This window comes from Callithrix jacchus, chromosome 3 (genome assembly GCF_049354715.1).
Source record: "Callithrix jacchus isolate 240 chromosome 3, calJac240_pri, whole genome shotgun sequence".
Classification (NCBI taxonomy): Eukaryota; Metazoa; Chordata; class Mammalia; order Primates; family Cebidae; genus Callithrix; species Callithrix jacchus.
The window spans coordinates 16,817,619-16,840,764 of record NC_133504.1 but is presented as its reverse complement, the minus strand read 5'-3'; the positions used below and the strand labels follow the sequence as shown (position 1 = coordinate 16,840,764).

General features: G+C 35.1%; 1 protein-coding gene across 20 annotated transcripts in view; it reads left to right on the top strand.

Annotated features, from left to right (window-relative positions):
* The window catches only part of CEP44 (centrosomal protein 44), a 33,943-nt gene that overhangs the window by 842 nt on the left and 9,955 nt on the right, over positions 1–23,146 (top strand). For 4 of the 20 annotated variants that reach the window (XM_008992444.5, XM_002745209.6, XM_017970135.4 and 1 more), the window contains exons 2-8: positions 9,099–9,192; positions 10,163–10,301; positions 15,072–15,219; positions 16,271–16,417; positions 16,787–16,909; positions 21,585–21,755; positions 22,703–22,909. In XM_008992444.5, coding sequence (XP_008990692.1) covers positions 10,213–10,301; positions 15,072–15,219; positions 16,271–16,417; positions 16,787–16,909; positions 21,585–21,755; positions 22,703–22,909 — 885 coding nt within the window. In that variant the 5' untranslated portion in view covers positions 9,099–9,192; positions 10,163–10,212. Of the gene's footprint in view, positions 1–4,587; positions 4,680–4,776; positions 4,864–9,070; positions 9,193–10,162; positions 10,302–15,071; positions 15,220–16,270; positions 16,418–16,786; positions 16,910–21,584; positions 21,756–22,702; positions 22,910–23,146 lie in introns of all 20 variants that reach the window. The other 16 variants (XM_078366251.1, XM_078366246.1, XM_017970140.4 and 13 more) reach the window with 9 other exon arrangements.

The window sequence follows — 23,146 nt, the reverse complement described above, 5'->3', positions numbered from 1 at the left end:
AAAGATTGTGAAGTAGAAGAAACCCTCTCAAGCAAGCAACATACATCCCTGGCCTGTGTGCCAGTTTGTTTGGTTTTTGCTGGGGAAGGATATAGAAGGAAGAAGAAGAGAATGGAACAGGGGGAATAGGACAATTTGGTGAGACCGTTTCTATTCCTTTTGTTTTTTTAAACAGCTGAGAACATCTTGAAAGAAAGAAGATGAATTAGGTAGATCTGATGACACGAGGTATAGATAAGAATGTAGTATTTTAAGGGTAAATCTGAAATTCTCTTCTCGCATAATTGAAGGACAAAAATCAGCGTGTGAGAAGGGAAAAATTTTGGTGAAAACTTGGATTTTGTGGTCCAGGGCCTTAAGTAGACAGCACAACTCAGAAGAGGAAAATTTCGGGTCCTTTGTATACAAAAGGACTATTTTTAGAGGTGTGTGTACACGGATCTGGCACTGCTTCATTTTTTGACCTCTTTATTGAGGTATGATTGACATACAGAAAGCTATAGACATTTAATTTATACAATTTCTGTTTGGAGATAAGCAGAGATAGTGAAACCATCAAACCATTATTACAAGAAATCAATGCCATCACCTGAAAAGTTTCCTTCTACCCCTCTTTTTTTTCTCCTTTTGTGATAAGAGCACTTAACATTAGATCTAACTTCTTAGCAAAAATTTAAGAATACAATACAATATTGCTAACCACAAGCACTGGGTAGTACCTCCAGATCTTACTTATTTTGCGTAACTGAAACTTTGTACCCTTTGAACAACGCCTCCCATTTTGTTCTCCCCATCTTCCCTTACATCCATCATTCTGTTCTCCGCTTATACGTATTTGACTATTTTCGATTTCACATATATTGAGATAATACAGTATTTGACTTTTTGTGGCTAGCTTATTTCACTTAGCATAATGTCCTTTAGGTTCATCCATGTGGTTGCAAATGGCGGTATTTCCTCCTCGTTTAAGGCTGTTTGTTTATTCTCACATTTTTGGTGGGGTCCCTAAGGTTTTCTCCATATAAGATCATGTCATCTGCAAACAGATGTTTTACCTCTTCTCTTGATTTGGATGTTTTTAATTTCTTTGTCTTACCTAATTACTCTGGCTAGTACTTAAAAATACTACACTGAATAGCAGAGGCTAAAGTAGGCAAACTTGCCTTGTTCCTGATCTTATAGGGAAAGCTTCAGCTTTTTACCTTTAAGTATGTTAGCTGTGGGCTTCTCATAAATGGACTTAATTTTGTTGTTCATCCTTTATCTAATTTGTTATAAGGTTCCTCTGTACCTAATTTGCTGAGAGTTTTTTTTTTTAATCAGGAAAGGATTTTGAATTTTGTCAAGTGCTTTTTCTGCATCTGTGGAGATGCCCATATGAGTTTTAGCCTTCATTCTATAATTGGTTGGTTTTCATATGTTCTCTTTTTTTTTTTTTTTTTTTTTAAGACGGAGTTTCGCTCTTGTTACCCAGGCTGGAGTGCAATGGCACGATCTCTGCTCACCGCAACCTCCGCCTCCTGGGTTCAGGCAATTCTCCTGCCTCAGCCTCCCAAGTAGCTGGGATTACAGGCACGCGCCACCATGCCCAGCTAATTTTTTGTATTTTTAGTAGAGACGGGGTTTCACCATGTTGACCAGGATGGTCTTGATCTCTTGACCTCGTGACGGATCCACCCGCCTCGGTCTCCCAAAGTGCTGGGATTACAGGCTTGAGCCCCTGCGCCTGGCCGGTTTTCATATGTTAAATCATCCTTGATTCACAAGCATAAATCCTACTTAGTCGTGGTGTATGATTCGTTGAAGGTGCTGTTGTGTTTGTTTTGCTAACATTTCATTGAAGATTTTTGCATCTATATTCGTCAAATGTATTAGACTGTAGTTTTCTTGTGTCTTTTTCTGGCTTTGTAATTGGGGTGATGCAGGCCTCAGAATGACTTTGAAGTGTTCCCTCCTTTTTAATTTTTCTTTTTTTTAGATATGTTATAAAGGTTTTGTATTAATTTTTCTTTAAATGTTAGCTAGAATTTTTCTGGCTCTTGGCTTTTCTTTGTTGGGAATTTTTTTATTTTTCCTTCAATCTCCTCTTTTGTTCTTTGTCTCTTCAAGCATTCTATTTCTTCTTGATTCAGTCTTGGTAAGCTATATTTTTCTAGGACTTTATTTTTTTCTAGATTGTCCAATTTGATGGCATACAATTGTTCATAATAGTCCCTTAGGATATTTTTATATCTGTGGGATCAGTTGTAATGTCTCCTCTTTCATTTCTCATTTTATAAGTCTTTCTTCTATTTTTAAAGTCTAGCCAAGGATTTGTTGATTTAGTTTGTCTTTTCAAAAAATGAACTTTAAGTTTTGTCAATCTTAAAAATTGTTTTTCTTTTTTTTTCCGTTGGACTATTATGCCCATAAAATTGTTTTTCAATTCTCTATTTCTGATCTAATCTTTATTATATTCTTCCTTCTACTAATTTTGGATTTAGTTTGTTCTTCTTTTCTTAGTTTTTGAGGTGTAATATTAGGTTGTTGATTGAGATCTTTCTTCTTCGTCTTCTTCATTGAGATCTTTCTTCTTTTTTTTTTTTTAGATGGAGTTTTGCTTTGTCACCAGGCTGGAGTGCAGTGGCGCCATTTCAGCTTACTGCAACCTCCGCCTCCTGCCTCCCAGGTTCAAGCGATTCTCCTGCCTCAGCCTCTCAGGTAGCTGGGACTGCTGGCGTGCGCTACCACGCTCAGCTAATTTTTGTATTTTTAGTAGAGATGAGGTTTCACCATGTTGGCCAGGATAGTCTTGATCTCTTGACCTTGTGGTCTGCCGTTTTAGCCTCCCAAAGTGCTGGGATTACAAGCATGAGCCACCGTGCCTAGCCTCTTTCTTCTCAATCTATTGATTGCTATAAACTTTTACCTTATTCTACTTTTACTGCATCCTATACATTTGAGTATGCTGTGTTTTTATTATTGTTTGTCTTGAGATATTTTATCATTTCTGTTTTGATTTATTCTTTGACCCAGTATTATTTAATAGTATGTTAATATTATTAGTTAGTAATTTTTAGTTAGCATTTAATTTTCCTGTATTTGTGAATTTTCCCATTTCATTTCTTTTATTGATTTCTAGTTTCATTCCATTGTAATCAGACCAAATACTTAGAATGTGTTTAGTCTTCTTAAATTTGTTAGAACTTGTTTTCTGACCTAGGCTGTGATCAGTTATAGAGAGTGTTTCATGTGCTTTTGAGAATGATTATTCTGCTATCGTTGGGTCTCATGTTCTGCATATGCATGTTAGGGCTGTTTGGTCTATAGTGTTATATAGTTTGCAATTTACTTATTGGTATTCTGTCCAGATGACCTGTATATTATAGAAAGTGATGTATCAAATTCTCCTTTCATATTATATTGATATCGATTTCTCCCTTCAAATCTACCAATGTTTGCTGATATTTTAACATCCTTTGATATGGGTGCATATGTATTTTTAGTTGTTATATCTTTCTGTTGAATTGACCTTTTGATTATTATATAATGCCTTCTTTGTCTCTTTTGACAGTTTTTGACTTAAAGTCTATTTTGTCTGACATAGGTATGGATAGCCACCCTGCTCTATTTTGGTTATGGTTTGCATGGAATATCTTTCTAATCGCTTCACTTTCAGCCTATGTGTGTCCTTAAATGCTAGTCTCTTATAGACAGCATATAGTTGGGTGTTGTTCTTATTATCCATTTAGCCATTCCATGTCTTTCAAGAGGAGAGCCCTTAATTGTTAAAAATTTAATAATTTAATACTTTTTAATAATTAAGGACTTACTCTTTCCTTTTTATTCATTGTTTTCTATTTGCTTTCTGTTTCTCTTGTTTTTCTCATTTGTCGTCTGTGATTTGATGGTTGTAGTAGAATACTTTGATTTTTTTTCTTTCTTTTTTGTTTATTTACTATACTTTTTATTTTGGTTACCATGGGGCTTGCATCAAATATTATGTAGTTATAGCAGGCTTTTTTAAGCTAATAAGAACTTAACTTCATTTACAATCAGAATTTCTAAACTCCTCCCCCTTCCTCCTAACCAATATATGTAATTGATTTCAGATTTTACTTCTTTGTATATTGTTTCTATTAACAGATTTCTGTGGTTGTTATAGTTATTCATACTACTTATGTCTTTTAATTTATATACTATTGTTCAATGAGATTTACATGCCACAGATTTCAGTGTTGCAGTATTCTGTGTTTGTTTTCATGTTTACTTTTAGCAGTGAGATGTATACTTTCATAGCTTTTATGCTGTTTATTTAGTGTTTTTTTCAGTTAACTTGAAGAATTTCTGTTAGCATTTCTTGTTACTGCATGTCTAAAAGAGACAGACTCCCTCAGATTCTTAATCTGAGAAAGTCTTTATGTTTCTTTTATTCTTTTTTTTTTTCAGCTCTGGCTCTGTTGCTTAGGTTGGAGTTCAGTGGCATGATCTTAGCTCATTGCAACCTCAACATCCTGGGCTCTAGCCAGCCTCCCACCACAGCCTCCCAAGTAGCTGGGAGTAGAGGCATGCACCACCATGACTGTCTAATTTTTGTATTTTTTGTAGAGACAGGATTTACCATGTTTCCCAGGGTGGTTTCAAACTCCTGAGCTCAAGCAATCTACACACCTTAGCCTCCTCAAGTGCTGAGATTACAGGTGTGAGCCACCATGCCTTCCTATTTCCTTCATACTTGAAGGACTGTTTTTTTCAGATAATTATTTTTGAGTGACAGGTTTCTTTTTTTACTTTCAGTATGTCGAATATGTGATTCCACTCTCTCCTTCCCTGCAATGGTCTGCTGAGAAATTCACCAATACCTTTATGGGGACTCCATTATAAGTATGTAATAAGTTACTTTTCTTTTGCTGCTGTGGGAATTTTTTCTCTGTCTTTGATATTTGACAAATTCGTTATAGTGAGTATTAGTGCAGACCCCTTTGGCTTCAAGATACTTGTGAACTTTGGGCTTCATGAGTCTGGATGTCCATTTTGGGAAGTTTTTGGGCTTCATGAGTCTGGATGTCCATTTGGGAAGTTCCCATTTTGGGAACTCCCTAGATTTGAGAAGTTTTCAGCCATAATCTAAATGTGCTTTCTGCCCCTTTCTCTCTCTGCCTTCTGGAACTTTTATAATGTGTTTATTAACTTACTTAGTGGTGTACCGTAAGTCCCATAGAATTACTTCATTTTACTTTTTATTCTTTTTTATATTTCTTCCTATAATTACTACTTTCATGTGACTGGTGTTCCAGTTTGCTGATTCTTTCTTCTGCTTGTTTGAGTCTGTTGTTGAAGGCTTCTATTGAATTTTTCACTTTTGTCTTTGTATTCTTCATCTCTAGGATTTCTGTTTGGTTCTTTTTTGTTTTTTATCTTTTTTTTTTTTTGCAGCTCATTGAGTTTTTTTAAGTTGATTATTTGAATTCTTTGTCAAGCAGTTCATGGATCTTAATCTTGTTATAGTCAGTTTCTGTAACATTATCAGTTTCTTTTGGCATGTTATATTTACTCATAATCCTTTGAGTCTTTCAGTGGTGCCTGTGCATTTGAAGGAGCAGTTACTACTTTTATACTTCACAGACTGATTTCAGTAAAGATCTTCTTCTGCTGGTCCCTTGATGAGACTGACTTCTAAACCACCATCACTTAGGTGGAACCAGGTTATGGGTCTGCATACATGTTCTTAATTGGGTCTGTGGATTGTGGGACTGTTACTGGGGCTTGGGTGGGTGTGGTTCCTTCTGGATCCCTAGACAAACAAGACTTTCTATGAGACCTTGGACAGATGGGTTGGAGCCCACAAGCCAGTGAGGCTGCTGCTGGATCTGGAGCCAGTTCTCAAGTCACATGCTTGCCACTAGGGCATGATTCTGCCTTCTCAAAGTGGCTTCTATCAGTCTTGGGCTCCAGAAGGATGTCACAGCCTCCTACTTGAACCCATCAGGGCACTTTTATACATAGATGGTTGCGAAATTGGTGTTTCTTTGAAAGACAAGTGCTGGGGAGGTCCTGTTCCATTATCCTGTTCTAGCCGTAACCTTCTTTGATTTCTTTTATAGTTTTGTAGTTCGTAACATACAGATCATATACGTATTTTCTTAGACTTTTAAGTATTTTTCATGCTATGATAATGATGTTTTAATTTTATATTTCATTCTAATTATTTATTGCCCATATGTCAGAAAACATTTGACTTTTGTGTATTAACCTTATATACTTTGACTTTGCTATACTCACTTTTTAGTTTCAAGGTTTCTTTTGTTGACTCTTTAGCATTTCCTACATAAAAAAATCATGTCTTTTGCAAACAAAGACCATTTTATTTTTTCTTTCTAAGCTATTTTATTTTCTTTACTTGTCTCATTTCACTAGCTAGGACTTCGGGGACAGTGTTTTATAGGAGTAGTGAGATAGGACATTTTTGTGTTATTCCTAGTTTTTCGGGGAAGTATACAGTTTCTCAGCTGTAAGTGTGGTGGTAGCTGGTAGTTTTTTGTAGGCTTTGTAGCCATTCTAATAGGTGTGTAGTGGCATTTTGTCTTAATTTGCAAATCTCTGATGATAAACGATTTTGAGCATCTTTTCGTATTATTTGCAATCCATATATTTAGTGAGATATCTGTTAACATCTTTTGTCTATTTTTTTAATTGTATTGTTTGTTTAAAAATTCTAGAATAATTTGAGGGAGTTTGTTTAAAAATTCTAGCTTAAAAAATCTTCTTGATTAATTTGAGGGAGTTTCCTTCTATTCCTAGTTTACTGAGAGTTTTATTATGGGTGGGTGTTAGATGTTTTTCAAGTGCTTTTTCTGCATCCATTGATAATTCATGATTTGCCTTTGACCTGCTAATTTGGCTTAAATTGATTTTTAGAATGTTATGCTAACCCCCTACATACCTAGAGCATATCTGCTTGGTGTGGTATTTGATACCTTGGCTGAGTATGGAATTCAAGATTACAAGTAATTCCTCTCAGGATTGTGAAGATAAGTTTTCTTTGTCCTTTAGCTTCTAAGATTGCTATTGAAAGTTTGATGTTATTTTGATATTCTTCCTATGTGATCTTTTGTTGCCTTGTTAAACGTTTTTCAAAACTTCTCTTTTACCTTATGCAATGTCACAGTGATATATCTTGGGCTGTGAGTTTTGTTTTACTTCTTGTGTTGATCACTCATTGTGTTCTTTCAATCTAGAAAATCATGACAGTCTTGAGAGACTTTTTTAAAAATTTTTTAAAAATTTTTATTTAATTTTACAATTTCCTCCCTCATTTTTTCTGATCTTTTTCTAGAACTCTTGTTCATGAGATGTTGGACCTTTTGGTTTGGTACTCTAATTTTCTTATAATTTCTATTCCATTTTTGTGTCTTGTCATTTGTATGTAACTATAATTATCTCCTCAAACTTGTTTTCTAACTCTTATTTAAATTTTTGTTTTTACTGTTATTTTAAGTTCTATTGTTGATTTCTATTTAAATTCTATTGTTGTCTAAAAGCAGACATTGTATGATTTCTACTTTTTAAAAATGTGTTAAGGTATGCCTTATGACTCCCAAAGGTAGTCTCTCTTGGTGGATGTTCCATGTGCGATTGAGAAGAATATGTATTCTGTTATTGTTTCATGAAGTAGTCTGTAAATATTCATTATATCCAGGTGATTGATGATATTGTATATCTTACTGATTTTTTTTTTTTTTTTGGCTCGATAGATCTATTTCTGATAGAGGAATGTTGAAGTCTCCAACTAAATAGAATAGGGGATTTGTATATTTCTCCTGTGATTCTGTCAGTTTTTGTTTCATGTATCTTGTTTTGTTTCATGTATTGTTAGGTGCATACACATTAAAGATTGTTATGTTTTCTTGGAGAATTAACTATTTTTATCTTTATGTAATGCCCCTATATCCCTAATAACTTTCCTTATTAAACAAAATGGGTTTCTTATAGACAACATGTAGATAGATCTTATTTTTGGTCCACTTTAACAGTCTCTGGCTAATTTTATATTCTCACAACCTTAATATTTATTATATCCTTCTTTTCTTGTTTTAGGTTTTTTTTTTTTTTTTTTGAGACGGAGTTTCGCTCTTTACCCAGGCTGGAGTGCAATGGTGCAATCTCGGCTCACCCCAACCTCCGCCTCCTGGGTTCAGGCAATTCTCCTGCCTCAGCCTCCTGAGTAGCTGGGATTACAGGTACGCACCATCGTGCCCAGCTAATTTTTTGTATTTGTAGTAGAGACGGGGTTTCACCATGTTGACCAGGATGGTCTCGATCTCTTGACCTCGTGATCCACCCGCCTCGGCCTCCCAAAGTGCTGGGATTATAGGCTTGAGCCACCACGCCCGGCCCTTGTTTTAGGTTTTAATTCTTTTTTCTAATCTCATTGAGAATAGAAAGCTTTATTTTGAATGTTTTTCTCTGTATTATCTTTATTTCCAGAGAAGAAATATTTCTTCTCTGCTCATTTTGTTTAAGGTATTTATATAAACCTTTCGTACTGAAAGCTTTCCTCTAAAAGTTATTGATCTTTGGGCATATATTCAGTTTCTCTAAGAAAAAAAGGTACCTGGCTAGGGCTTATCAATGATGAGTTTGCTGCAAGTTTATTGGACCTGGCCTTTTCAATGGGGATTTTCCTCAGATGTCAGAAATGTGATGACATTTTTTTTTCCCGTTCTCTAGCATAGAACTTGCTAGTCTGTTGTCATGGAAGGCGTAAGTCTAACTAAACAGCTTTTTGAGGCTGAGATATAGGAAGAAACTTTTTTATTCTGTGTGTGTGTGTGTGTGTGTGTTTATTAATACTTCTTTCTGCCTTTGAGCACTTCATTCCATGTCGCTTGCCTTGCCTGGTGTTTCCAAATTTGGTGCTTCTTTGATTCAATTTCTTTAGCGTATAAAACTCTTTTCTCTTTCCAGGGAAGGTGAGAGGTAGTTGCCTTGCTGAACAAATTATGTGTGTATGTATAGGAGGCAGAGGGAAAATAAATTCTAGGGTTAGCTGCTGCTTATGTAGACTTTCAAATAATCATTCTTATTTTAGCCCCCTGGACTTACCCCTCTGATTTCAGAAGCATCAAGTGTACCTGATTTGTGAACATATCTTGCTTCAGTTGGTTTCCTCCTGAATAGGCAGATGGGATTGGCTTGTCTCTGCTCTGCAAGGTTGGTTATTCATTTGCATTTCATTTTCCAAAATTTGGTTGATACCTCTTTTGTCATGTGAAATACCTAGTTCTTTTTGTCCTGGTGGATATATCTGATTTTTAATTATTTACTTTCATGTTAGTGGTCTTTAGAAAATGGAAATGAAGGTAACGTGCATTTTATCTGTCATATTTATCCAAGTGAACCCTGCATTTTTAAAATGTGGTTTTAGTTTTCAGGAAAGCTATCTTTTTGGCAACTATGTGAGATCAGAGCCCTGTGACTCCGATTAAATCTGTGCTAAATTTATGTATCTCTTTTTTATTTTTTTGAGATGGAGTCTCATTCTGTCACCCACACTGGAGTGCAGTAGTGTGATCTCGGCCCCCTGCAACCTCTGCCTCCCAAGTTCAAGCAATCTTCTGCCTCAGCCTTTCATGTAGTTGAGATTACAGGCGCATGCCACCATGCCTGGCTAATTTTTTGTATTTTTAGTAGAGGCGGGGTTTCACCATGCTGGCCAGGCTGAGTCTCGAATTCCTGACCTCATGATTTGCCTACATCAACCTCCCAAAGTACTGGGAATACAGGCTGATCTATTTTTTATTGATTGTGTTATTTAGCCTTTATAAACATCCAAAAGAGTCATTGATGGATGTTATTCCAAGTTGATGTGTCTTCTCAAATGATGCTTTATTCTTAAAAAAGAAAGTATTTGGGAAAATGTCAAAAAAGATACATTATAAGAACATGAATATAAGGCAAACTTCTTTTTTGGAAGGAAAACATAAAGGAGGGTAGGGGAGACACTATTCGGGAATTTATAGTCATTACAAAGTAGAACTTGAATAGTAAAGAAGAAGCTAGGGGAAAAAAGATCGAGGTTAGGATATATATGGTAAGTGCCAATAGGAGATATGAACAAAATAGAGTCAAGAAGCTTCAAAAATACACAGTTAACCAGTATTTCATGAATTTATATTTTTAGGTGAAAAATTAGACTATTTTAAGGAGTGGAGCTGAATCTGATATTAAATAATGGCAACCGGTGACTTAAAAAGAAGCTTACGGAACCTAGAACAGGTTCTCCGCTTGCTAAATTATCCTGAAGAGGTGGACTGTGTAGGGTAAGCTCTGATATCAAACTTACTTGTATTCTTCTTGCTAGTGATTTAAGATAATATTTAACATGGGAGATTACCTAAGAAAAATCAGATTTTATCTGGATCCTATTTATTTATTTTATTTATTTCCTTTATTGCATTTTAGGTTTTGGGGTACATGTGAAGAACATGCAAGATAGTTGCATAGGTACACACGGGGCAGTGTGATTTGCTGCCTTCCTCCCCTTCACTTATATCTGGCGTTTCTCCCCATGCTGTTTCTCCCCAACTCCCCACCCCCCACTGTCCCTCCCCTATTCCCCCCAGCAGACCCGTGTGTAGTGCCCCACTCCCTGTGCTCATGTGTTCTCATTGTTCAATACCCAACTATGAGTGAGAACATGTGGTATTTTATTTTCTGTTCTTGTGTCAGTTTGCTGAGAATGATGGTCTCCAGGTTCATCCATGTCCCTACAAAGGACACGAACTCATTGTTTTTGATGGCTGCATAGTATTCCATGGTATACATGTGCCACATTTTCCCTGTCCAGTCTATCATCAATGGGCATTTGGGTTGATTCCAGGTCTTTGCTATTGTAAACAGTGCTGCAATGAACATTCGTGTGCGTCTGTCCTTATAGTAAAACGATTTATAATCCTCTTGATATATACCCAGTAATGGGATTGCTGGGTCAAATGGAATTTCTATTTCTAGGTCCTTGAGGAATCGCCACACTGTCTTCCACAATGGCTGAACTAATTTACACTCCCACCAGCAGTGTAAAAGTGTTCTTATTTCTCCACATCCTCTCCAGCATCTGTTGTCTCCACATTTTTTAATGATCGCCATTCTAACTGGCGTGAGATGGTATCTTGTGGTTTTGATTTGCATTTCTCTAATGACCAGTCATGATGAGCATTTTTTCATATATTTGTTGGCCTCATGTATGTCTTCTTTTGTAAAGTGTCTGTTCATATCCTTTGCCCACTTTTGAACGGGCTTGTTTGATTTGTTCTTGTAAATCTGTTTTAGTTCTTTGTAAATTCTGGATATCAGCCCTTTGTCAGATAGGTAAACTGCAAAAATTTTTTCCCATTCTGTTGTTGCCGATTCACTCTAATTACTGTTTCTTTTGCTGTGCAGAAGCTGTGGAGTTTGATTAGGTCCCATTTATGTATTTTGGCTTTTGTTGCCAATGCTTTTGGTGTTTGGTCATGAAGTCCTTACCAACTCCCTATGTCCTGAATGGTTTTGCCTAGATTTTCTTCTAGGGTTTTTATGGTGTAGGGTCTTATGTTTAAGTCTTTAATCCATCTGGAGTTAATTTTAGTGTAAGGTGTCAGGAAGGGGTCCAGTTTCTGCTTTCTGCCCATGGCTAGCCAGTTTTCCCAACATCATTTATTAAACAGGGAATCCTTTCCCCATTGATTGTTTTTGTTAGGTTTGTCAAAGATCAGATGGTTGTAAATATGCTGTGTTGCCTCTGTTCTGTTCCATTGGTCTATATCTCTGTTTTGGTACCAGTACCATGCTGTTTTGATTACTGTAGCCTTGTAGTGTAGTTTGAAGTCTGGTAGTGTGATGCCTTGGGCTGTGTTCTTTTTGCCTAGAATTGACTTGGATATGCGGGCTATCCTTTGGTTCCATATAAAGTTTAAGGTGGTTTTTTCCAGTTCTGTGAAGAAGGTCATCGGTAGCTTGATGGGGATAGCATTGAATCTGTAAATTACTTTGGGCTGTATGGCCATTTTCACGATATTGATTCTTTCTAACCATGAACATGGAATGATTCTCCATCTATTTGTGTCCTCTCTTATTCCGTTGAGCAGTGGTTTGTCGTTCTCCTTGAGGAGGTCCTTTACATTCTTGTTAGTTGTATTCCTAGGTATTTTATTCTTTTTGTAGCAATTGTGAATGGCAGTTCGTTCTTGATTTGTCTCTCTTTAAGTCTGTTATTGGTGTATAGGAATGCTTGTGATTTTTGCACATTGATTTTATATGCTGAGACTTTGCTGAAGTTGCTTATCAGTTTCAGGAGAATTTGGGCTGAGACGATGGGATCTTCTAGATATTGGATCCTATTTAAATCTGCCTTGAAATGATTAAAATATTTGAGAAAGCAGGGAATTATATAAGTTTATTTCTAAGTATGAAGTAATGAAGAATTCCAACTTAGAAAATTTGAAACTGTTTAGAAGCACAGTATTTATCTGTATAAGGTATAATCTTTGTACAACTTTTAAACTCATAGAAGTATAATAGATTTCATTAATTGCATAATCTACCACTCTCTCATATTCAGTTTTATGGTATTTCTTACAGTTAAATATATCCAGAATAAGAAGAGATTGTTGCCATTTCTTGTCAGTATTTTCTTGTCATTCGTTTATTCTCTTATGGAGGAAAGGTTTTATACACTTAAGCCAAGTGTTCTTTTTCATATGGAAGACTCTAGTTAGTAGATGTTTTTCTGTGGCAACCTGAAGATTGCTATTAAGCTATCCCATTTAACAGACCCCACTTTGAACCTTTCACTTTAGCTTTCATTTTTCAACTGTGAGTTAACGTTTTTAGAGTATGGCGACATACATTATCCTATATTCATGCCAACCTAATATGATACTGCAGTCATTCTCTATCCTTTCATACTTCTGTTTCTTTGTAACACTTACCCTTAACCTTTTGTCCTTGATTAATTGAGGGATTGGTTAAATGTTTCCCTTCAGCTTACTAGAATGTAAGCTGAAGTTTTGGACTTCCTTGTTGTTGTTGTTTTTTTTTTTCACTGTGAAATCCCCCATCTAGAATTATGCATGGCACATATTAGGAGTCAATTAGGTATTTATTGGATGAATGAGTGTCCAGGGACAAGTCCAAGTTAGATGTTCAAGAGTAGAGTAAAACTTGGTTAAATCAGCTACTAAGTAGAATCCTTGAGTAATGGGCTTTACATATAAGATTGGATATCCATATAAGAATGGATTTTCTGATAACTCTTGAGTTTATACTAGGGAGACATAACTCAAGAGAGGGCTGCTAGTGAAACAATAGAGAGGGGGAATAAGAAAGTTTAACTCTAATTGCTGTTATTACAGGCATGATATGTGAAAGGCAGAAGATATGAAACAGATATAATCCATGTATGTAAGAGTCATCTAGATTCCTCAAAACATGAAAATTTTGACCATCCAGAACTTGCAGGGCTTTAACCAGTTTGAGTAGTCAAGTTTTCTCCTTTCCACTTTAAGCATCAACATTTTAAGAGACATTTTAAATAGGAATAATTCTAAAATATACCAATATGTCTTGTTTTCTAAACACAATGTTTAAGCATTAGTTTTCTTATTACCCAAGAGCATCGTTAAGGACAATAATTTTTACGTTATTGTATAACCTACTAAAATCTACAGGGTCTATTGAGATTTGTAATGCTAGCTGCTTCTTCCCCAGAGACACTCAGATTGCTAGTCTTTTTGACACACACATGTAGTACACACACAATAACACCCTCATTTTGATACTTTTTTCATATTTTTAATGTTTTCTGGCCATTTGCTGCTTTTTTGGCTTAGTATGCCAGTTTGTAATGTCTGTTTTTCTTACTGTTTCAATATGCTAAGTCTTTAGGAACTAAAAAACCAAAGTTTTTAAGATTGTTTGACAAAAGAAGTGTTAAATATGGGCCTGGCTGTCATCTATGTATAATGTGCATAAAATGGGCGAGTTTGCTGTAAAAAGGCATTTACTTTTCATTTCCTGTGTTTGGACTGTTTTTTAGATAGACAAGGTTGCCAGAGCAGTTTTCTAATTGGGCGAAATAGTACTTTTAAAGAAACATAAAAGAAACAATTCTTTTATGTTTTTCAATATTTCAATATTTGTTTTTCAATATTTGTCCAGAAAAACAAAATGTAGTGTTATCATGTGTTTGTTCTCTGTCTTATTAAAAATTTGGGTGGGGATGGGGATATTTATGTGAACATCTCGAATTTTTTTGGAAGACATTTATGTTTTATATAAGTACAAATACTTAAATTGAACAAATCTAACTGGCAAATTGAACAAATATCTCCTGCGCTTTGTTATGGGAAAATCAGTTAAGGTTCTTGACATTGAGAAAATAAGAAGACAGGAAACACTACCAGACAGACGATGAGACAACAGATACAGAGCAGCCTGGGAGTCTTTTTTGGAGAGATCAGTATAGATCAGAAAGTTGAGGAAAGTGTCATGGGAGGCTTGAGATTTGATGAATGATTCATAAAGAATAAATAACAATTGGATAAGCAAAGAAGAGTGGGATACCTTTCTAGACTGGAGAAATTAGCATAGGTAATGATGTACAGATTTGGAATAAGCAGTAAGTGAAAAGTAATAGACTGCTCAGCTAAGTCACAGTGCATGCTTTCTCCCGCCCTGTCTTCCTCATCTGTAACTTAGAATTCATAAAATTTACCTTTGCAAGTTTGCGACAGAGAGCAAAGGAGGTAATGTAACTAAGCTTTGGAAAATCAATGGTAAATAATTGGTACTAGAGAGCTATAGTAAGTTTTTCCAGCAGATGAACAGTGGTATTTCCTAGTAGTCTGGCTAGAGTGGTTTAGAACAGTGAATGGAATCTAGACGGTCTTATCTAGATACGTCTCATCTAGACGGTATCACCTAATTATTATGGCTATAGTGTTAAGTTTAAAGTTATTATAAACATTTCTTATATTTTCTTGATTATCCAGATTTGTGGAATTATGCTTACTAAATGCTTATTAAAATATGTTTCTTTTTTTCCCTGACAGTTTGATAAAGGGGGACACAGCAGCATCTTTGCCCATCATCAGCTATTCTTTTACCTCTTACTCACCATATGTAACAGAACTTATAATGGAATCCAATGTAGAGCTGATAGCAAAGAATGACTTGCGCTTTATAGACGCTGTCTATAAGGTATTTTGAGTTTATAAAATAATAATTATAAGTTATTGAATGATTTTTTTAAATGAATGTTTTAGTTATAACTTCTTAAATATATACAGCACGTACAGTTGACAGGCTATTTTCATTTGTATTTATCTCATTTAAATGTAGTCCCTATTGAAATCAAGATACAATTCATGTTTGGTTTTTGATTGTTTCCTATTCTAATAAATACAGCGACGGCAAATAAACATTTGTTGTTGGCTGTTCTTGGCCCTTTTTATATCAAATTTTAGTAAAATTTGGTATACTGGCAGTAATTAGAGAATAATGTAATTATGTTCAGTAAAATTCATAGTTTTTTATAATTATAAGTTAATTTAGTTGTTTGTAAGAAGGAACTCTTACTGACATACTCTTTTAACTGATATATTCTTTGACATCTGAGAGTATGTCTTACATTGTATCTACCCTAGTATTTACACTTGGACTATGTGTATACTTAATTTAATCTGGTATTTGATTTTTTTTAAACCCTGCTTTTATCATTATTTTTTGCTTAGGTACTGTGGTTTTTATTAAAGTTTGTTCTTAATGGTAAAACCCATTTATCAAATGTAGTCTTTTTTTTTTTTCCCTTTTGAGATAGAGTCTTGCTCTGTCACCAGGCTGGAGTATGGTGGTGCGATCTAGGCTCACTGCTCACTGCGATCTCTGCCTCCCCAATTCAAGCAAGTCTCCTGCCTCAGCCTCCTGAGTAGGGACTATAGGCACGTTCTTCCATGCCCAGCTATTTTTTACATTTTAGTAGAGACAGGGTTTCACCATATTGACCATCTCTCTGGACAGCTTCTCTTCTACAGCATATGTTTGGCTACCTGTCTTCCACCTGATACCTCTTTTACCAGATCATAACTTAACGCCAGCCCTATAAATTACTTTAGTACTCTTTAGTTCATGTCTTAGTTTTCCTTGTCCTCTCAAAAGTAGCCGTTATTCCCCTGACCAGGTGGCCATTTATCATTTTGAGTTTTAGAAATGAATTGCTCCCAATTATTACATCAATCTGTTTCCTCTGCAGCTTCTTCGTGATCAATTTAATTATAAACCAATTTTGACGAAAAAGCAGTTCATCCAATGTGGGTTTGCAGAACGGAAAATTCAAATTGTTTGTGATATTTTGAATTGTGTGATGAAAAAGCACAAGGAACTAAGCAGTCTTCAGAAGGTAATTTTGTGAATAGATTTTAATGCTAATGTATGCTATTAATAGATGGCTCAGTATTTTAATATATAAAATCAAAACCCTAGATAGCAAATTACTGTATTATTCAAATATTTGAGTAACCTTATAAAGCTTGATGTTTATTTTAAATACTACTCTCTTACTTTATACATCTGTGTCTGGGAACTGCTGGTGTTAAACTAACAGTTCAAACATAATACATTTTGATTACTTCTTCAAAGACATGTAGTCTCATCTGAGTCTCATTTGTCAGTTATATTTCATATAAGAAAATTTAAATGTTAATGGAATTTTAATATATAATTATGCTTTCACACAAAATTTGTTATTTTGACTAATACTTTTTTTTAGATTCCATCACAACAAAGGAAGAAAATCAGTTCTGCTAAGTCAGAACCTCCTTTAAGCAATGATAAGATATCTGCAGAAGCTATTGGCATTGATATCACTGGGAGGCTTATAACTTCAGGAAAGGTACAGAACCACAAAGAAAACATCATGTAGTTTAAGAGTTACCTAATCCAATGTACAGTGTTCACTCTTCTGAGTGGCACCTGGTGAAACATTCTAATTAGATAATGGAGCGTAGGGATTTTTAACAGTGCATGTCACATTCTTTTGAGAAATATTCCTGAAGTTATAACAGTAGGATAGAAATATAAAATTAAGTAGGTGTTTTCTTTTTATTTCTGGCTTCTAATTCTGCCTAATCTCCTAAACAGAAGAGTAGTGATTTAGGAAGATTATTGTACGCAGTTGTCTACATTTGCTCTTAATTGTGCATCTGGTCTTCCTAAAACATGGGAACATATGAAGAGCCTACATTAGTAATAGTAATAGGTTATAATGATTCAGTTATGTACATTTTTATTTCTGTAACCAAATATGAATTATCCAATGATTGGTAGTCCCTATACATAGAATCCGGTTTTCAGTTAATATTTTGAATGTTTTCACTTTGTTAAGAGATAATTTCTCTGCCCTTATCTGCTTTGAGCAGCTGTGGCAAAATGAATCTAACGTATTCAGAGATACAGTTTTTCTACCAGTAAGGGAGATATAAGCTAAAATATTATTTTATGATATACTTTCAGCTGTCTTCCATTTGGAGAAAACTCTTTCTGATTGAATGATAGAATATCAGATGAATTATCAATGGTGTAATTAAATAAAGGATGTGAATAATTCCTGGCTGAAGTATAATCTAGGGAATTATTTCTGTCCTAATCCAAAATAGGTGAGTTACGTAAACAGAATCTATTTTAAAAATTTATTCTTGGGTCTGGCATAGTAGCTCATGTCTCTAATCTGAGCACTTTGGGAGGCCAAGTCAGGCAGATCACCTGAGGTCAGGAGTTCAAGACCAGCCTGGTCAACATGGCAAAATTCCGTTTCTACTAAAAATATAAAAATTAGCCAGACATGGTGGCAGGCACCTGTAACCCCAGCTATTCAAGAGGCTGAGGCAGGAAAATTGCCTGAACCTGGAGGCAGAGGTTACAGTGAGCCAAGACTGTACTACTGCAGTCCAGTCTGGGTGACAGCGCGAGACTCCATCTCAAAGAAATATGTATTTGTTCCTTTATACCTTAAAAAAGTGAAGTTTTATTGTAAGAAAAGGTTCTTATGCCACTCTTTTTTAATATGCCTGTTTTGCTCTAGATAATGAGGACAATATAAAGAATGACAAAGAGGCACGATTTTTGAATAAGTGCACATAATTTTTGTACACTTGCATCTCTAACTCATCTAACTCGTTAGTTTTATATATTATTTTTCTAACTGCTAAATGACTTATAGCTTATATTCTTTGTCAACTTCAAGGAATGTATATAAACAGGGATTTTCTTATACTGACTTTTTTGTACCTTCATTTTGCTTAGCACAGGATTAGGTACACTGTGAGCACTTATTATATATAAGTTGATATAATTAAGTATACTTTTCAATCTTCTTTTTCACTATGAGAGTTGAGGGGATAATCTAAATTGTCCTAGCCAAGAAAAATGTAAACTTCAAAACGTTAGACTTTTCATTTTCTTAAAGAAAAGTTTTCTTTGTTTTGTATCAAAATTTGTATCAGATCTTTATCAGGAATTTGAGTAAGTATTGAAAGTTCTCAGATTCAGAAAAGATAGAGCCTAGAAGTACATTTCTTTGTTTACAAGCAAAAGTTGAGTCAATATTAAAGCCAATTATCTTGTATCCCCGTGCCTTATATGGTGCGCTATATGTGACTTCTGAGTCACGTATGTTTTTATAGTGTGTATACAAACTGTGGAATAGCAAGTAGGTAGAAGAATTCTATATAAATGCCTAGCGTGACCTAATGCTTTTTTGTCAGGACTTTTTCTTTGTTGTTATTAGGTTTGAATTGCTAGCTGAAGGTCTAATAAATTGCAGTTTGTTTCATAGAAAAATTGTAATGAGTCCTACTCATAGAGCCAGTTCTTGATTATTTATAAGTGAATTATGCAGCAACCTTTTTTAAAAATAACTTTTTGTTATGGAACATTTCAAACATTTACAAACGTACCCATCATCCACTTTCAACAATTTCTCAACTCTTTGCTAATCTTGTTTTGTCTTTATTTTCCAACACCCCACCTGCCACCACACACAAAAAACTGGAACAGTTTAAAACAAATCTCAGACAGGCTGGGCGTGGTGGCTCAAGCCTGTAATTCCAGCACTTTGGGAGGCTGAGGCGGGTGGATCACGAGGTCAAGAGATCGAGACCATCCTGGTCAACATGGTGAAACCCCATCTCTACTAAAAATACAAAAAATTAGCTGGGCATGGTGGCGCATGCCTGTAATCCCAGCTACTTAGGAGGCTGAGGCAGAAGAATTGCCTGAACCCAGGAGGCGGAGGTTGCGGTGAGCTGAGATCGCGCCATGGCACTCCAGCCTGGGTAACAAGAGCAAAACTCCATCTCAAAAAAAAAAAAAAAAAAAAAAAAACAAATCTCAGACATAATTTAATAAATATTTAAGTGTTTTTTCTAAAAGGTAAGAATTGTGTTAAGTCATAACTCTAATTTTATCATCACATAATTTGGAGTAGTAATTGTAATGTTTGGATATATACATTATATATGACAATTTAAACTTTTAAAAATCATTAAAGATTGGTGTTACTTCTGCAAAGTTACTGTGAGTATGTTTAAAATAATCGTGGGAGGATCTTCTCAGCCCAAAAGCTTCTTAAGCTGATAAGGAACTTCAGTAAAATCTCAGAATACAAAATTAATGTGTAAAAATTGCTAACATTTTTATACACCAACAATAGTCAAGTCGAAAACTAATCACAAACTCCCATTCACAATTGCCACAAAAAGAATAAAATACCTAGAAATATAGCTAACAAGGGAGGTGGAAGATCTCTACAGGAACTATCAAACATTGCTCAAAGAAATCAGCGATGAAACAAACACATGGAAAAACATTTTATGCTCATGGGTAGGAAGAATCGGTATTGCTAAAATGACCATACTGCCCAAAGCAATTTATAGATTCACTCCTATTACCATTAAACTATCGTTGACATTCTTCACAGAACTAAAGAAAACTATTGTAAAATTTATATGAAACCAAAAAGAGCCCGAATAGCCAAGACAATCCTAGGGAGAAAGAACAAAGCTAGAGGCATCATGCTACCCAACTTCAAACTATACTACAGGGCTACAGTAACCAAAACAGCATAGTACAAAAACAGACTCATAGACCAATGGAAGAGAATAGAGAACCCAGAAATAAGACCGCACACCTGCAACTATCTGATCTTCAACAAATCCGATGAAAACAAACAATGGGGAAAGGTTTCCCTATTTAATAAATGGTGCTGGGATAACTGGCTAGTCATATACAGAAGATTGAAACTAGACCCTTTCCTTACACCATATACAAAAATCGACTCAAGATGGATTAAAGATATAAGTATAAAACCCAAAACTATAAAAACTCTGGAAGACAACCTAGGCAATACCACTCAGGACATAGGCATAGGCAATGATTTCTTGATGAAGATGCCAAAGGCAATTCCAACAAAAGCAAAAGTTAGCAAATGGGATTTAATTAAACTAAAAAGCTTCTACACAGCAAAAGAAACTGTCAGCCAAGTAAACAGACACCCTCCAAAGTGGGAGAAAATTTTTGCAAACTTATATCTGACAAAGGCCTAATGTCCAGCATCTATAAAGAATTTAAGCAAATTTATAAGAAAAAAACAACCTCATTAAAAAGTGGAAAAAGGATATGAACATATACTTCTCAAAAGAAGGCATACATGTAGCCAATAATCATATGGAAAAAAGCCCAACATCACTGATCATTAGAAAAATGCAAATCACAACCGCAATGAGATACTATCTCATGCTTCTCACAATGACTATGATTAAAAAGTCAAAAAAACAACAACAGATGCTTGTGAGGTTGTGGAGAAAAAGGAAAAGTTATACGCTGTTGGTGGGAGTGTAAGTTAGTTCAACTACTGTGGAAGATAATATGGCAAGTCCTCAAAGACCTAAAGACAGAAATACCATTTGACCCATCAGTCTGATTACTTGGTATATACTCAAGAGAATATAAATTGTTCTGTTGTAAAGACACATGTATGCATATGTTCATTGCAGCACTATTCAAAATAGCAAACATAAATGCAATAGCAGAGACATCGAATCAACCTAAATGCCCATCAATGATAGAGCAGATAAAGAAGATGTGGTACATACACACTGTGGAATACTCTATAGCCATAAAAATTAATGAGATCATGTCCTTCGCAGGGACATGGATGGAACTAGAGGTTCTTATCCTTAGCAAACTAATGCAGAAACAGAAAACCAAATACTGCTTGTTCTCACTTATAAGTGGGAGCGAAATAATGAGAACCCATGGACATATGGAGGGAAACAACACATATTGGGGCCTTTCAGAGGGTGGAGGGTAGGAGGGAGTTCAGGAAAAATAACTAATGAGTACTAAGCTTAATACCTGGGTGATGAAATAATCTGCATAACAAACCCTCTTGACACAAATTTACTTGTGAAACAAACTTGCACATGTACCCCTGAACTTAAAAGTTTAAAAAAATAAAAATTGTGGGAGGAAAACATTGAAGTATTTCCTGCATATTTTTGCCTATGCAGAAAAAAGCTGTGGTGATTCGTCACTTGTATATTGAAGATAATGTTAACATTCCGGAGGATACGTTAAGTGCAGTAACAGAGGTTAATGAAGCAGTTACTGCGTCTGACTTAAATGCTGCCGAAATAAAGATGCCTGAAATAAAGGTTCCTGAAATCGAGGCTGAGCGACAGGTAACAATTTCGGACTTTTTAAATAGATACGAATATTTCTTACTTAAATATTTCTAGCCTCTAAACTTTGGAATATTTCTAGCCTTTTGAATTATTAATCATGATATTTTACCTATGTTACAATTACTTAGTAAGTCTTACTAAAAATAATTATTTGCTGGATATGTTTAGGGTGCTGGGCTAAGTGTTGGAGTAATGCAAAGTAGAATAATATATGGTACTTGGCTTTAAGGAATCTACAATTTAGTGAGACATTTTCTTTACCACCTATTTTCTTTACTGGTGAATGGAAAAGATTGGCACTTTATTGCCTATTCGTTTTCCTTTCTGGGTCCTGGCTATTCTTTTCTGCCTCTCTTAAGGTGCCATTTCTATTACTCTTGATTGCCACAGACCTCAATATATGTCTGATCTCTAATGTTCCTGCTAAAACTTCTTTTTCTATGCTTCGATGTCTTGTGACTTCTATAGATCTCAGTATATCAATATATAGTTGTCACTTACAGAAACTGCCAGATGGCCATTGGACCTACTTCCTGTTATATGGAAAACTGAACAATCTCAATTCACTAAGTGTTGTTTTTGGTCATTTCTTCTTAGCTTTGTGCTAGGTGTTGTTTCAAGAAGCTAGTTAATAATAGTTTTATTACCTGGTATTAAGAGAATTATGCAAATTAATTCATCACAAGAATCATATGAAGTAGATACTGCTCTTACCTCTCTGTTTCTTTTTTTTTAAGATGAGGAAATGGAGGCATCAAGGTCATAAATTTTCAGAACTAGTTTAAGTGGCCAAGTAGTCTCCATCCAGAGCTAACCCTCTTGACTCTCAAGCACAGGACTGTCTCTCCTAACTATTGAGATAACACAGTGGAAGTGGGAATACATTAATTTTAAAGGAAATTCAGTTTGTATAATTTTATTTTTAATCTCTCTAACCTTTTTAGGATATAAGTGTTAATCCTGAGATTACTGCACTACAGACTATGCTTGCTGAATGCCAAGAAAATCTTAAGAAACTAACTTTGATAGAGAAAAGGTTAGACTGTTTGGAACAAAAAATGAAAGGAAAAGTGATGGTGGATGAAAAGACATGGACGAATCTCCTTAGTCGTGTTACTCTTCTTGAAACAGAAATGCTTTTGTCTAAAAAGGTATTTTCTTCCTTTAACATGTATAAAATATCTCAGGTATAACAAAGTATTTCTTTGTTATATGTACGTTATTGGGGGAATGCTAAGTATGAGAATATTTCAGTGATGAGTAAATGCCTAGTTAGAATGAATTCCTGTTTAAATATAGCCTGTATGTTATTGTGGCTATTTCTCTCTTCATTGAATAAGGTAATCTGAAAAACTTGTAAGTTGAACTTTTACAGATAATAATAATAC